Here is a 16,294-nt window from a genome sequence, read left to right on the forward strand (position 1 = left end):
CGTGCATTAGAAGAGTTTGACACGAAATGCCCTAGCGAACCGCCAATAGTGTCACTGCTGACACTCAGTATGGTGCCACCTCGGCCGAACAAACTCGGTGGACTTAGACTTGCCACTCCACGTTTCTCAGGGATATTACACCCTTGATGACTCGGTCTAAGGCCAACAGCTTTCAGCATTCATTGAGGCGTTTTTACAACGAGTGTCACTCGACGGAATACGTGCCGTTCCACTTAATTCTGTTGCGGGCTCAAACTTAATGTTTTCAACATTGGGTTTATTAACTTAGACATTCCAATGTCTAACCCACTGACAGATTTAGTCAGTCATTCGCACCAATAGCGTTTCTTGTTGCCTAGCAAAGGTGGGCTCATTACTCTTCGAAACTTTGCTAGGAACATTGCGTGTGACGCTTAAGGTTTTAGACCTTCAATCGATCCATGGCTCTTGGCGTTCAAGCCAGGCCATACCAAGGATGAGATCATATCTCGAATCCAATCAAGGACGAGACCACGTTGCATACTGTCAAAGCCAAGAAACTTTATGCGTAAGTTCAAAGGAACTCTAGGAAGAGTGACACGAGCCCCAGTCGCTACGCGAACAGTGATTGAATTACTTTCATGCGCTTTAAGTCCTAAACGTATTGTTGACTTCTTACAATCAAAGACGTCGAGCATAATTGCAAGACGCTCCTGAGCAAATTAAAACTGACCATGGCTTATCAAAGTCCATTCACAGTCGCTTGAGCGACTAACAAGCCAGGCTTGTACTCACGTCCCGTGCCATTACGCAAAGAGCTAATTGGGGTTAGGTCATGTCTACTCTCACCTCCGAGAGTTTTAATAGAGCCTAGGTCTTCCCCGGTTACTGGGTACCGACGTTTTTCGCACCGTACCAGATTTCTGGTATATGTCGGAATTGGTGCTCGTTCGAGCTTAACGAGTATTTAGTTGGGGACAGGCCAGACGTAAATTTTTCTTGCTTCCGCACATAAAACATCTAATGATTTCATGCTGTTCCACAGCTTGAAGTGCCTCTTCTCCTTCCTCAACAAGGCTTAGATCCATGGGTTCCGGTCTATTAGATGGTACCCATGTGCTCGAAGAGCTTGTTTGGTAAATAGGCGTGCTAACGCGAGCAGACTTAAAGTCGAACTCGGTGCGTAGCGCTATGGCAACTGCCTCTTCATAAGTAGCAGGATGAGATCGGATTAATTCCGTCCGGGCAACGCGCCTTCATTGAGACCCCCCATAAAGATGGTTCCTACAATTGCTTCTTGCACCGGGTCTTGATGCGTAGATGCAATGAGAAATCTCAACTCCTGGACAAAGTCTCCTAGGGTTCTTTTACCCTGTCGAGTCGCTAGGAGCCGTGCTCGCATGCGAAAAGCCTGATCAGGCGGTGCAAACATGCTGGTCATTTGCTGTTTCAGCGAATCCCATGAGGGAAAAGCGTCATTTATGGACGTGCTGCACGATAGTGCCCGCTCTACCTCCAAGTTTGGAAATAACCATAGCCACCTTTTGCCGTTCTGTTAAGAACAAGGCGGAATCAATGGACATTTCCATCTGCTCAATCCAAAAAGGGAGATTTTCTCCCTCTTTTCCCTCAAATGTCTTCACATTTACATTTAGAGGGCGAGCCCTCGGCTCTGAGTCAGGTACAGAGATATACCGAGTTGGCATAGAAGCCGCAAAGTGGTCCTACCTGACCGACCAGGGAGGTTTCGTTCCGCATGAAGGCTTCAAGCCTTGCATTTAGGACCTCTGGTTCCTGGGAAATAATAAATTCCACGCGTTCAAGCTCGAATAAGGTTTTAGGCTTGTCATAAGCGGCGCGTTGCGCTTCTGACAACTCTGGAACCTCTTCCATTTTCGTGATGGATTAGTTTTGTAAAGACTCAGGCGTAGATTGACTACGAGTGCTACCGAGTGTAGCGGAGCTACCTCGTCCCTTAAGTCAGAGAAAGAATTTTAGCCTCAGAGAGCCTCTTCGTTCAATAGAACTATTGGGTTTAACAACTTAGGAATTCGTACAAGCTATTAGAGCTTAATGAATCCTAGTTCAAGGGTTCAGGGGTTCGTAGAACCAATGTATCTCAGAAAGGCTTCTATCTGTCACAGATCAATGCGCAAGCCTTAAAAAGACACTAGACGCTTTAAGAACAAAAGGGGAACTCAACTTTTTTAATTAATTAAATCTTTAGACCTTACCGTACCTAATTTTAAGATAAATTTTGGTCGCCAGATAAAGATCTGGCGGCGACCACATTTGTTACCCATAATACAATGGGATTTTGATAATCAACTATTTTAAAGTAAAATAAAGGGTATTTTACCCACATAGTAAATGTACCACAACAACGGCTTTCCAACCAATGTGTGCCTCATTACAGAGGCAGTCAAAAACACGTCCATTTGGGCGAGCGCGCGTAGACAGGCACAACCGCGTCCCTGATTGCGCATGAAATGCAACGTCAACATTTGTTGGTATTCCTTATGTCTAACATTAACACCATTTTGTTCGGTATTGAGGTTTCGACCTCCAAGCGATACGGAGCCTTACATTCGACCAGCACCATTTGTTGGACACATTGCTGAGCTCTATATGTAGGCGGGCACGTCGTAATGCGGCCACGCTCTACTTAGACACACACCCTAGCACAGCGAGGAAGCGGTTTAACCAGCTTCTCTTGCGCGCAGTGAGGTAGTTGTGTGGGCGCGCAAGCGACCTCACCCAACGCACTAAGTACTCCGGTTAACTGTCGTCACGGGAGCGGTAATCCGGCTCCTCGTGCGCACTTACCAAGCAGGATGTAGTTTTCAGACTGGTTTATATTTTTAATCATATTAAATACAAGTACCTATTTTTACCAATCGAAATGTCATCTCTATAGATAACAATATGTATTGCGAGCGTATCTTTCTAGATACCTCGCGTAACGGATGACGCTAGGCGTCATCCCTCGTAATGTGAATGCACCGATGTGCATCACATACACAAGGGTTGGTCACAAATGTGCACCACACCCGAGTGCTGGGTCTAGTTACTATAATTTAGTAATTGACCATCCCCTTAAGTACACCAAGTGTACTTAACGGGAACTGTGTTACATTCGGGCAACTTTAGCCCGTTACACTCTAGGCACGTTTTTTAAATTGTTATGACATAGGCGGCCAATATACTAATGGCATAAGGCCTTTCGGTGCGCGTTCTCTTTTAGCAACGCCAAATAGGCAGCCTCCGCATGTATAATTAGCTGTACTCGAAATAGCGGGACCAAGCCGGGCACATTCTTAGACTCGGCTTTGATATTGTCGATTACCAGATCAGGAGCAAGCTTGGTATGAGCGAGCGTAAATTTTTATGCATACGCCAACAGCTGACGCTTACCTAAATGTAGCGATAGTGTGAACGACTATCAGTAGACAGCGAAGGCCTACATGATACCTGCATCTTCCTACGATGTTCCGCTATAAAAATATGCTGCAGCGAGTGTATGCTCGAGATTTTGCTCGACCTCTAAAATGAAGATTGCGTGGGCTAAAATTGAAGCTTCATTGTAAGGGTGGTCGATTTGGTCATTTTCGCCTCGCGAACCAGATGCGAAGATTTTCATTGATCTTCCTATCCGACGAATTTAATTAAACCGATGATAGGATTCAATTCAGGCATCAGTAAATCAGCCTGAGCCGGCACGTTGATCTTAGTGTAGGCTTTAATCAAGAGCATTCTCATCGACATGCCTCTAACTGAGCGCTTTTCACTGGGATGCCCTGCGTAAACATGTGACGGATTCGCTCAGGAACAACTTACCATGCATCTTACGCAGTACTCATAATAAGTGTATTTTAATCGGGGGGAATTACCTCAAACGTCGCAAATGAATCTCGCGCTGGAACGGAGATAGTGTGCAGCACAAGGAACACCTGTTTATTTTACTTAGCTAGCTCTACGTCGTAACTAAGTATACTTACTAAACAATGTAGAGCAATAAGAAACTGTTTCTTGTCGTCATTATTTTTAATATTGATATCCTTCTATGGCTATTATGGCGGTAGGCTCCGAGCCACGTAGACCTTTATCCAAATGTAAACTAGAATCGGTTGCCGCACTCGATCTTTACAGCCTTACCAAATATACATCAGCCAAAGGATCATACTTCCCTAAAATTTTACTTAGTTAAATTGTATACCAACTGGCATTCTTTCTTAATTTTAATAACGACCTGGCAATAAAATTCAATTTAAATAACTATATAAAATATTCAAAACATAACTACCCTACGTTCTTCCGATCACTTTCTTAAAATGGACCCGCAGCAGTCGACAATGTTTACAACGTTATCGGAATGGCGCCGGGACCTCTTGTGTGGAATGGGGGTAAATTACGACTGAATTAATTTAGTTTTACTAACCGATACTTTTGGTTCACTCCTTAAGGTATCGCCTATCCTAAATCTAATTCTTACGAAGTATCATATCTCCTAATTGCGCAAACCTTATACTTGTTTTAATTATGGCGCATATGTAAATTTGAATTAAAGAAAATGAATGGTTCAATAGATGAATCGAAATGAGTGGCCAAGGGCTTAGCGAGTTAACTGGTCCTGACATCCTCCCCGATTTGATCTCTCGTTGACGCTGATTGAAGTCGGCGACGAGGTCCTTCCAGTGGGAGACATGGCGAATATTTTTCTCTTTTTCTTAGCTTGCTTCTTCCTTAGTTTCGCCATGCCATTGTACGAGCCAGTATGGTTAGCGATTGAGTTGGCTTTCTTCAACAGACGTTCAATAACTTGAAAATGATCCGCTGTGCCATTATCCACGAATTGTGATGCTTTCGGTATCGGGCGACTTCGAAACCTTTCCGGTGTCGGTTCATACTTGATAGAACATCAACATTAAAGGTTGGAATAATCCTATTCATAGTTTGTGGTAACTCAAGCTTGCCACATTAGAATTAAACATTTTGATAGTTTCGAATGGTTCCACCTTTCTTGCCGCAATCTTGGCTCTTGGTGTCCCATATTTTTCGCAGCGTGTTTAAACGATATTTTGCGAGTATCAAGTATAAGTAGATCTCCAACTTTGAATTCGACCTGATTTATTCGGCGCTTTTGATCGTAATATTGCTTTTGCGAAGCTTGTGCTATCAACAGATTTCTGCGAGCCTGATCGATGATATTTGCTCGTACTTCGATAAACTCTTTTGCGTAAACGTCAATATCCTTTGGTTGACTAGTCCAGCCCAGTGACTTTTGCCATGCAGAGCGTTCCCTTCTTCCCGTATCTATTTCAAAGGAAGAGTATCCAGTAGATGCACGAACCAGTATAGACGCATACTCTATGCTTCCCAAGTGTTCGGTCCTGTCAGTGCCATGGTAAGATGCTATGCGATTGAGTGCGTCTTCTACCACAAGGTTCTGGCGCTCGGTCTGTCCATCGGCTTAAGCCCGATAAGCGGTTGTAATACTTAGACGAACACCGATGATCGTCATCAATGACTTCGAAAACATGGACGTGAACTTGCTATCTCGGTCACTGATATTAACTGCGGGAATACCATGGTGTCGAATGACAGCATCAAAAAATACTTTTGCTGTGGTGCATGCATCGTCCTTATCGTGCACTGCTGCATACTTCGTGCGTTTGGAAAACTTATCGACAACAGTTAGGATGGCAAATCCATTGGAAACAGGAAGCCCTCTTATAAAGTCCATTGATACCACTTGCCAGCAAGCATCCGGTATTGGAATTGGCATAAGTAATACGTTGTTTTTTTGTTAATTATCATGTTTCCGACGTGCGCAGGTTTCCCAAGTTTTGACATATTCCTTGACGTTTCTCTGCAACGATTTCCGGTAATACCACTGAGCAACTCGCAAGAATGTTCTGCGATTGCCCGGCAGAGCAGCTATTGCCGAATTATCATATTTCGATATTACATTCGTTCGCAAGCGGTTGTTGTTGAGCACGCAAAGACGTTTAATGTGCGCAAAAACAACAATTTCTCTTGCTTCACAATCAATAAACTTGTTTCGGAGCTTTTCCATGCTTCTTTAGGCAATTCTGGCAAAGCCTTATTGAAGTAGCTTACGAACTTCTGTTGACAACTCGCCATACGACACTGTCATTAAGGCAGCAACTTGCAGAGTCTCAGCTTCCTCCCGGGGCAGAGTTGGCACCGAGGGCGAACAAAGTAAACGTGTACCTCGTTGTTGGCAACTAGAAAATCGCACTTATGAAAGCGGATATTGTCCACGACAGAATCATCAGGCCGGCGCGAAAGCGCATCAGCTACAACGTTTAAAGCACCATTAATGTGGTGTATAGTAAACGCGTATTGAGCGAAGGTGGTCAAGTATCGAGCCAACTTCGGCGAGACTGACGGATGATGAAGAAGCCAAGAGCAGGCGCTATTGCCCATTTTTCTAACCCCTCTTTTATTGCAAATAGATCCTTCTCACGAGCAGGCCAACTAATCTCACGGATTCCAAGTTTCTTTGAGTAAAACGCTACTGGATGGTCATGTCTATTGATAAATTGCGATAAGTCGCCACCAATGCACGACCCCGATGCATCCGTAGTGAGAACAAACGGGCGTGAAGAGTTAGGCAAAGTCAGCACAGGTGCAGCTTGTAAGGCAGACTTCAGCCTTACGAGCAAATCCTCTTGTTCTGCATTCAAGACCCATGAAAAATCTTTCCTAACGAGATGGCTCAACGGCAGAACTATTTGCGCAAACTGATGAATAAAGCGGCGATAATAACAAGCAAGACCAAGAAAACTTTGCGATTCCTTTACAGAGGTAAGTGAAGGCCACTTCGCGATTGCTTCCGCCTTTGTTTTCGATAAATAATCCGTCACCAGAAACAGCGTGCCCCAAAAAGCTGACCTCTTGACGCGCGAACTTGCACTTACCAATGTGAGCGAAGAGTATTCACTTGCGTAAGACGTCGAACACGATAGCATGAAATAATTGACCCCAGTATTACATTAAAAGTAATTAATAGCCAATGGTGTCAGGGTTATGAATGTTCAGATAATTTAGAATTTTCAGAAGTACCTTTTTTTGAGACGGAAAAGATGCATGTACCATCCAAATATACAACAACGAATGAGAACTTTTCAAAAAGAACACGCATCAAGCGCGACGAAATGCGAGGCATTCCAGCAAGGCCCATCGGCGCAACGCACCACTGATATGTCTCATTTGATTTACGAAACGCAGTGTACGTTTTGCTATCCGGATGAATATGCCTCTGATGGTACCCTTGAGCTAAGTCAATGACTGTGAAGTAGCTCATACCATACATCTTATCGAATAATTTATCGATTCGCGGCAAAGGTATTTTAGGGACGACTGACGTTGAGTTGACGTAACGAAAGCCAATCACCCAACTGAGCAAAATGTTCGCGTTTCCGGATCGAATCCATTCCGAACGAGATACACCTCGTACCGATCGTTGGGTCATTTTAAGGAATGCCGAAGATGTTTGATACCCAAAGCGAGTCTGAAAGCTCGATCTATCCGCATGAAAGGTTCTCATCGACGAACTTCTGTAAAGCCTTTTGTTCAGCTTGTGAAAGTCGAAATGGCGAACGATTACTCGGTTGCACACCGGGCTGTATATTGATACCAAACTCCACCGACCGATGAGGAGGCAATGAATTCGGTAACTTTTCTGGGAATACATCTTTATAGGAATCGAGTAAAGCCTTCAATCGTTTTCACGAGGTTTTGTAAATTCCGACTCTTGATAAATTTTGACACGATAGACTTCTTCAAATTGTGATGTCTTCAATTTCCTTAAGAAGTCAGCAGAGGAATAATGACCGATTCACAACCTCATCATATGGTATGTCACCACTTTTGAACGAAACTTGATGAGTACGTCAATTAATGATTGGCTCGTGCGCAGCACACCAGGGCTTACCCGGAATTACATCATGGCAATTGCTCATTGGCCACTCAATGACCGGAACGTCAGAAATTCGATTATCATCAAATGGGCTATTGGCGACTCCTTTCTTCACTTATTTTTGGTGTTATTAGTGCCTTCGAAACGAGTGACTTGAAAGCCATTTCAGGACATGACGCATTGCAGCAAACTCGGCTTCACCCCATTGCATGTGGCGCCAGAATCGAGTATCATATTGACAGCACGATCGTCAAGATGACCCTTTTAGATGATCAAATCTTTTCCCGTGAAGGAAGCAAAGTCAGCTTCACATAGTGTGGTGATAGCTTCGTTTGACGCAGTCGCGATGGTTTCTTCTTTAACTGACTCATTCACGAAATAGTTGGCGTTCGCACGATCGCGACGATATCCGTTGCCGCGATTATTTTGCTGGTTCCTGCGCTTGTAACACTGCTGAATCGTGTGCCCCAGTATTTTGCAGTATGCACACTTTCGTTTATTTCGACGTCGATTATGGACGCAAGAAGACCTATTAAATGGCCGAGCATTGCCGATTTCCATCGGCTCTGGCTTCTTGTTTAATTCTCTGGCCACATTTTGTGGACCAGGACGAGGTTTTGTAGCGTTGTGGTGATGATAAACACCCGAATGTGTGCGTTCAAAATCGAGCGCCACAGTAATAGCATCCTACAGTGCGTTTCCCCGTCGATATTGAACTTCTTCTTGAGTTCTTGCTTTAAACCCTCGTTGAAAATAGATGAAATGTCAACTCGAGTCATGTCCTCAACTTGCGAAATAATGTGTCGAGATTTCGCAATGTAGTCCGTTAAGCCTTTGCAATTGGCTTGTCTCAGCCGATGCAGATCGTCTCGAAGACGTTGTTGCAGATCCGCAAAGACGAATTGTTTTTTTTTCACTGCTAGAGAAAACTCATCGGCTGAGTGAATTTCTTTTTTGATGCAGCAAGAGCCATTGTGCTGCTGGTCCTCGCAATGAGCTTCCTAGTACGGCAAGTACTTGAGGAGCCTTTGCGTCCTCTTTCCACTTCTTACCGTGCGCAATAAAATATTGCTGTACTTGCGCGTAATAAAGGCGAACCGACTCTTCGCTTTTTCCGCTTTACGTCGGCATCCTTAGCCCGTCCACCTTAAGCCCACCTATCTTTTAGGAATTAGCGAATGTTTTGATTAACTCTTGTTGTTGCTGTAGCATGTGCATCATTTGCTGCATTAGCTCGGCGTTTGAGGGTTGCCCATAATGGAAGAAGAATGTGTTCGGAACTATAAAAAGACTAGGCTCTTAAGTTGAACCGAAGATCCTTAAAAATGGTGCGCTCGGCTTCTTCTAAAAGCGCGTATACCTCGTGTAACGGAGCTGATAAGGTGGACTCTTGCTTGGGCAGGCATCCTTTCTCCTTGGTGAGTTGCTTTGCTAAGATCTTTGCAATGCGTCGGGCCTTTTGTAATGCGTCGGGTCTTTTGTAATGACGCAGGCAAATCGTTCGCAGTCTTTGCAGACTTTTCACCGTACTCAAAGAGGAAAGCCTTACTACAGTAGTATGGAATCTGATTATTAGCTTTTAGCTTTTTGCTCATAAATCTCAACGACTTTCTTTAGCCATTAAGCGTAATGGGTAAGAGATTCAATCTTATTCCAGATGGATTAACTGTTTCACCGTGTTAAGCCGGTCCCAACCTCACACAGACTAAGCGACTATATCTGTCAGGCAGACGCTTAGAGTTACAGTGGATACTGAAGCCACACAATCAAAACTGCTACGCAGCGCTTCCAAAGGAATGGAGCAGTTGACTGCGAGCGGAAATTCCCACGCTACAAGCAGTACGTTACTGGCTGCGAGTGGAATCCCTTACGCTACAAGTAGTGCTGGGCAATCCAACGCAGTGCAATCCAGCGAAGCGCGAACGGACGGCAAAGAAGCGAGCGGACGGCGAAGAAGCGAGCAGACGGCGAAGAAGCGAGTAGACGGCGAAGAAGCGAGCGGACGGCGAAGAAGCGAGCGGACGGCGAAGAAGCGAGCGGACGGCGAAGAAGCGAGCGGAAGACCAACAAGTGGTACCACTTGTGAGGAATGAGGGTAAATTACGACTGAATTATTTTTTTTGCTTTACTAGCCGATACTTTTGGCTCATCCTCTAAGGATCGCCTATCCTAAATCTAATTATTACTAAGTATCATCTCTCCTTATTGCGCCAACCTTTTTACTTGTTTTTATTATGGCGCATATGTAATTTGAATCAATAGAAAAGGAATGGTATAAAAGATAAATCGAAATGAGTGGTCATGGGCTCAGCGAGTTGAATGGTCCTGACAATCTCGCGCTGGGACGGAGATAGTGTGCGGTACAAGGAACACCTGTTTATTTTACTTAGCTAGCACTACGTCGTAACGAAGTATACTTACTAAACAGTGTAGAGCAAATTAGAGACTGTTTCTTGTCGTCGTTATTTTTAATATTCATATCCTTCTATGGCTAGTATGAAGGACTTAGACCTTTGTCCATCTGTAAACTAGAATCGGTTGCCGCACTCTATCTCTACAGCCTTACCAAATATACATCAGCCAAAGGATCATGTTTTCCTAAAATTTTACTTAGTTAAACTGTTTGCTAACTGGCATTCTTTTTTTTAATTAATAACGATCTGGCAATAAAATCCATTCAAATAACAAAATAAAAATTTCCAAAAAATAACCTACCCCCCGTTCTTCCGAACACTTTCTTGAACAGGATCCGCAGCAGTCGACAAAGTTTAGCAACGATGTCGGACTGGCGCCGTGATCTTCAGCTCGTGGGCGTCGTTTTCATAGTCACCACGGCGCTATTAGGCGTGATGTTGCACTCGCTGGTAATCTCGACGCTCACAGACACCGAGTGGCTCGCGCTTCGACTGCCTACAACGCTCGAGGCAGCTCAAGAGCTAGGCAAGACCCTTCAGAGCTTCTCCGAGCGCCAACGAGGTTCACTTTTGCTCGCACACATGGGCTGCTATCTATACCTGCAAACATTTGCGATTCCGGGCACCGTATTTTTCAATCTATTGGGCGGCGCGTTGTTTGGGATGACGCTGGGATTTCCTCTGTGCTTGGCTAACAACACACTGGGATCGGTCTTTATGTTTCTCCTTTCGCGGCGTTTTGGCTACCGCGTCGTCACGCACTTTTTTCCGCAAAAACTCGATCGCTTAAGAAGTATATTGGACGCACATCGCGACGAAATGGCGCTGAATATGATATTCCTGCGCGTATTTCCATTCACCCCCAATTGGTTTATTAACATGGCGTCGCCCCACTTGGCCATTCCGCTAGGCCAATTTACGTTAGGCCCGCTATTTGGGCTCGTTCCGTACAATTTCCTGAGCTGCAAAGCTGGGCTTATTCTGCGCGAGCTACGATCGCGTGGAGACATTATTGATAGCGCCACGACGATGCAGCTTATAGTGGTTGCTATCGTAGGTGGCCTTGTGCTCCCAAGACTAAAGAGGCGTTTTGCCACGACCACTGGTACCAAGCATGATTAAATTGAGTGTTTAAATTACGTTTGTCTTGTCCAAGTTTTTGCTGAATTGAGTAAGTTTCAGATAATTAAAAAAATCTAAAAGCTATCATTCAGCGTGTATCAAACGCACTATTTTTTTTTTTGTTCGTCGGGACCAAGCTAGACAAAATAAATGTCAGAGATACTTCTTATTCATTCGACGCCAGGCCAATTAGGTCTGCAGAGCTCTTATTGGGTTTGACTATCACAAGGTGCGTAATTAGATCCCGAATTTTCAGTATTTAAAATGCTAGACACGGGCGGATTTTAATTTTTTTCTGACAGACTGTAATCGTGAAGGTCTTCTTTCGTTGGAATGGATATGCAAATCTTTTAGATTATTATTAGAGTATACAATTATACGAGTAGTCTGCGCTGGTGCTCCCTCGCACTGCAGCAGCAATTTTCAATTATTTTGTTTGGCGGGAGTTGTTATACCTTTTAACGATTACTTTCAAACAGAAAAAAAGTTATCGCGATTACAACTTAAGATTCTGGAATGTGATGCTAAAAATTAATGGCTAGAACACTGCGATGTAAGAAATAGCTAATTAATTTCAAGGGAAAGCACAATATCGTTCAAGCTAATGCGAGGTTTAAATCAAGCTGTCGACGTCCTAACTGCAATAAGCCACGAAAATGCAGGCTGTTTTCCGTATCAAAACAAAAGCAGCCGACCGGCCGTGATGGCAAAAGGTGGTTCTACCAAGAGAATTCAAGGTGCCTTCCTCTAATATTTTAAGCGCAAATAGGTTTTCATCCGACTTCTATACAAACACGTAAAAACTCGCGGTACTCAAAAGTGATTAGCAAGCAACTTAACGATTTAGAGGTATGCCAGCGTCGACGTCCTGTCATGTAAAAAGACGCATTCTTCACATTGCCGTATTAAGACGCAATTTTTTTTGCGAAGTCTTCGGGGCCGTGTAGGAGTCACTTAGCTTGCTCATCACCAAATAAAAAAATGCTCTTCGATCAATCGCTGCAAACTTTCATGTTCCTCGCGAAACAAACTTTTGCGCAATATTGGACGCATATTCCCAAAAACAGTTTATTATTTGCGACTGAACTTCATTGCAATGTGCGCTCATGAATGTGTTGGAGGTCTCCGCATTGCATAATTCAGAGGAGTGCTATTATGTAAGGCACGAAAATATTCTAGATCGTGTTTTTCTGTCACATGCAACAGGCTTTCTAGCTACTGGTAGCGTTAAAGACTTGCATTGGCCTTGTATGCAAATTGCCTGAGGTCACTTTAGGTTTTCCGACACTATTTAAATAACTCATGTTACAGCTCTCCCGTGACCTCAAGAGCAAACGGTTGTATCAGACGATGTACTGTATGTACAGTATTATTTACGCTACTTTTTTTTTGCAGTTTCCATTTTGAGGTTGTCAAGGATGTAAGAAACTATTTTAAATTTTAAATTTGAGCTATTATGGAGTATTAAGCGGCTAAAAAAGCATCTTCGGCTACTATTGCTTGTCAGCTTGAAAATAAAAAAAGTTTTGAAGCAATAATGGACTACGTACCTAATATCACGCTGTACAAGAAATGACTCAAAACCAATAAAAACAACACTCTTCGCCTTGCGTCATGGCCTTCATGTCGGTAGCTCGTCAGGCACGCGCCACTTCTCGATTCCTCTATTCCCGTATGCGCGTTTGTCCTCTTGTAGCTAATGAGCAATTCTTGCAGCGAACGAAGTGGCAGCGCTTGCCCTGTGCGATGGAGTCTCCGATCCTATCGACTCGAGTAGGCTTTTTGCGAACAAAGGTGAGCGAGCGTGTGGTCCTGCCAGAAGAGAACGAAATTGAACCTACGCTAGCATTTGACGACAGTGAAATGACAATTGAAGATGCTTCGATTGAAAACTTGCTGAAAGAGCTCAATGAAGTTTTTGAAATTATTGCTGCTGTGCCACTGATGGATGAAGAGGAGTATGGGGAAGTGCGCCAACACTTTGAGAGTGGCAGTGGTCTTGATGAGATTGATGAACGTGGGTATAATATTAAAGCTGGGACGCATAAGATTTGGAAGGGTGAGCGCGACCTTACAAAGATTGTTGAGGGATTGGATACCGATTCGGCCCAGATTCTGCAGCGTATCCTGCTCCACACGCTTAATATTGAGAGAAAAGTGCGTGAGATGCTCTCGAATGGTGGAGTTGATCCCGATGACAAAGATGAGTTGCAAGAAGACAATCAGGTCATTTGAGATTGTCCGTTAAAAAAGAAGTCATCTCGACACCATCAAGGTATTGCGGAGATCTTGGTCGAGCCCGCGTGCTTTGCTTTTGCTCTTAACTTTTGATTCGACACAGGCAATCAAGACGTCTAAGTCCCGTATAAATGATGTACGTATACTTGCACCATTGATAAATTCTCCTTATCTTATGTTAGAAATAAAGAACGATTGTAAGAATACCTCGCCGTAAAATGCACAAGAAAATGGGCAACATGTAATTTCAGGCATGACCCGAATTTGTGCTCATTACGAAAAACGCATATTTTGCTCTCAAAAAAAGTGATAAATAATTTTATTCATTCTTGCCTTCAGGGCTCTGAAAAGCGGTGGTAATGGGCTTCGTCGCACTAGCTCGTCAGACGCTTATCGTTTCTCGCTTCCAAATGCACGCGTCTACACGCTTAAGCACAGCAATTCCCTGGCAACAAATGCATAAGCACCGCGTGCCTTGCTCTATCGACCCTCCATTCCTATCAACCCGAACCAGCAGCATTAGTTTTGTACGAACAAAAGTCAGCGAACGCACGCTCCGTCGGAAGAAATTACGCGTCAACAAGAGCCAAAAAGGAGTCAAGGTGCCAATTCTTAAAGAAACGTTGCGCAAGCTCTATTTGCGTACGCATCCGGATCTCTTTGGACAGTATCCAACGCAGCAGCGCGCAAATGAGGAATCGTACAAAGAGCTCTTGGGCATCCTGGACGCCATTGAGAAACACAATCAATTTCCCCCAGCCAAGACCTTAAAACTTCCATTTTTTTTAAAAACACCTATCGAGGGTGAATTTAAAGAAGTCGAGTTGCAACTACGCACGACGGGAGGTGCATGTAATACGTTGGTAGAGGAGGCATTGGGTCAATTTTTCAGCAACTGTGGGCTCCCTGAGGTCTTTCAATGGGACAAAGGAAGCTGGGGCAAAAGTGTAGGTAAACACGCAGTAGAGAATCCAAATTTAGGCTTTGAAAAGGAAGATGAAACGCATGAGAACGACCGTCACGAGGCCAAGCGCGAAGAACGGCATTCTTCAGCTCCGGCTTATAATCCCGTGGATCGTAAAGCACCAGAAGATCATTCGATTGAAAAGGTTCTGAATGAGTTAGACGACACGTTGCAGCTTATTGCTGTCGTGCCATATCTTGACGACGACGACAAGCAACAGCAAGCTATTAAAACTCATTTTGAACACGGATCAGGTCTCGATGACCTCGATGCTCAAGGGTATTCACTGAAAGCGGGAGTTATTCAATTGTGGCAAGGCGAACGGAATCTACAGGCACTGATTCCTGGATTAGATGGCGACTCGGCGATTCTAATGCAGCGAATTTTGCTTCATACCGTCGATATTGAAAAGCGTCTCGAGAACGTCATTGCTCAAAGCTCCTTGGACGTTACGAGATTCACTGCGGAAGCTTGTAATCAACAGAGCGAGTAAAGATTCTTGGATGACTTTATCGATAAAAGATTATCGCGTTATGTGGGCATTTACAATGAATTAATTGTTAAGCACTGAACTTACATGCCCAAATGCACAAAAGATGACACGGCACTAGGACCTGCACCCAGGATTGGAAAGAATAGTGAATTACTTCTTTGAGTCGCTGTCCTAGACAGGAATTAGCTCTTACATAACATCGAGTGACCCGGGGCCGTCAGTTTAGCACGAAATGGAACGGGGTGTACCGTTAAAACATGAATATTATTTCTGTAAGAGAAAATAATAAAGAAGTATTTACGTTGGAATTGTTATATTCAACTTAAATTCCTAGGTACTTAATTGAAGTAATAAAAAAAAAACCTACCACTTAAGTGTGCTTCATATATATGTGACCCACCCTTATGTATGTGATGCACATTGGTACATCCTAGCGTCATCCGCTATGCGAAATACCCAAAAACGATACGCTCGCAGCACATATTAGTCTATCTACAAAGACGGCATTTATGCTAGGTAATAACAGAAATTTATATTTAATGCGATTAAATATAAATCAGTCTTAAACTTACAATATACTTGATAAGTTTGCACGAGGAGCCGGATTACCGCTCCCGTGACGACACTTTTATCAGTGTACTTCGTGAGTTGGGTGAGGTCGCTAAGGCGCCCACCACAAACCTCACTGCACGTGAGAGAAGGCGGTAAATCGTCGAAGGTGTGTGCGTGCGTAGTACGTGGCAGCTTTAAGTAGCGCCCGTCTACACTTGGTGGAACTTGAAATCCTTCCCACGACCCGCATCTTTGAGCGTGTACGTGAGGATGAGCCTCAATATCGATTGGACTCATTTCCCCCCACCTCCGAACATCATCGGGAGTTGGCTGAGCAGACGGCGCAGGGACTTAGGGAACAAGCCATGGCCAGGGTCTTGGGTAGTCTCCTGAGCAACATGTTACTCAGTTGGAGCAGTTTGACGCACTCATGCTCGGACAGCGAAGGGTCGCGTCCGAGGCACAAAGCCATGCTACGGCGGAGTCTGTCACACAGACTCAGGATGAGCTAAGGCGAGAGCAGGCTCGAAGCGAGGCTTTCAACAGGACTGTTAAGATGCTCTCCGCTCTCAGCCGAGGCTTATTCG

General features: G+C 44.2%; 3 protein-coding genes across 3 annotated transcripts; all 3 read left to right on the plus strand.

Moving 5' to 3' along the window:
• Positions 1-10,701: 10,701 nt before the first annotated feature.
• Positions 10,702-11,460, plus strand: CCR75_003416 (uncharacterized protein; the record flags this gene model as incomplete). The annotated part of the gene is made up of 1 exon (XM_067961511.1): positions 10,702-11,460. One exon carries the CDS (start codon positions 10,702-10,704, stop codon positions 11,458-11,460), a length of 759 nt encoding a protein of 252 aa, XP_067821883.1.
• Positions 11,461-13,074: 1,614 nt separating this feature from the next.
• Positions 13,075-13,695, plus strand: CCR75_003417 (uncharacterized protein; the record flags this gene model as incomplete). The annotated part of the gene is made up of 1 exon (XM_067961512.1): positions 13,075-13,695. One exon carries the CDS (start codon positions 13,075-13,077, stop codon positions 13,693-13,695), a length of 621 nt encoding a protein of 206 aa, XP_067821882.1.
• Positions 13,696-14,057: 362 nt separating this feature from the next.
• Positions 14,058-15,155, plus strand: CCR75_003418 (uncharacterized protein; the record flags this gene model as incomplete). The annotated part of the gene is made up of 1 exon (XM_067961513.1): positions 14,058-15,155. The coding sequence occupies one exon, from the start codon at positions 14,058-14,060 to the stop codon at positions 15,153-15,155; it is 1,098 nt and encodes a 365-aa protein (XP_067821450.1).
• Positions 15,156-16,294: the final 1,139 nt, after the last annotated feature.

Source organism: Bremia lactucae (assembly GCF_004359215.1).
Source record: "Bremia lactucae strain SF5 chromosome Unknown BlacSF5_NotPlaced_19_SHOA01000004.1_2068294bp, whole genome shotgun sequence".
NCBI classification, from domain to species: Eukaryota; Oomycota; class Peronosporomycetes; order Peronosporales; family Peronosporaceae; genus Bremia; species Bremia lactucae.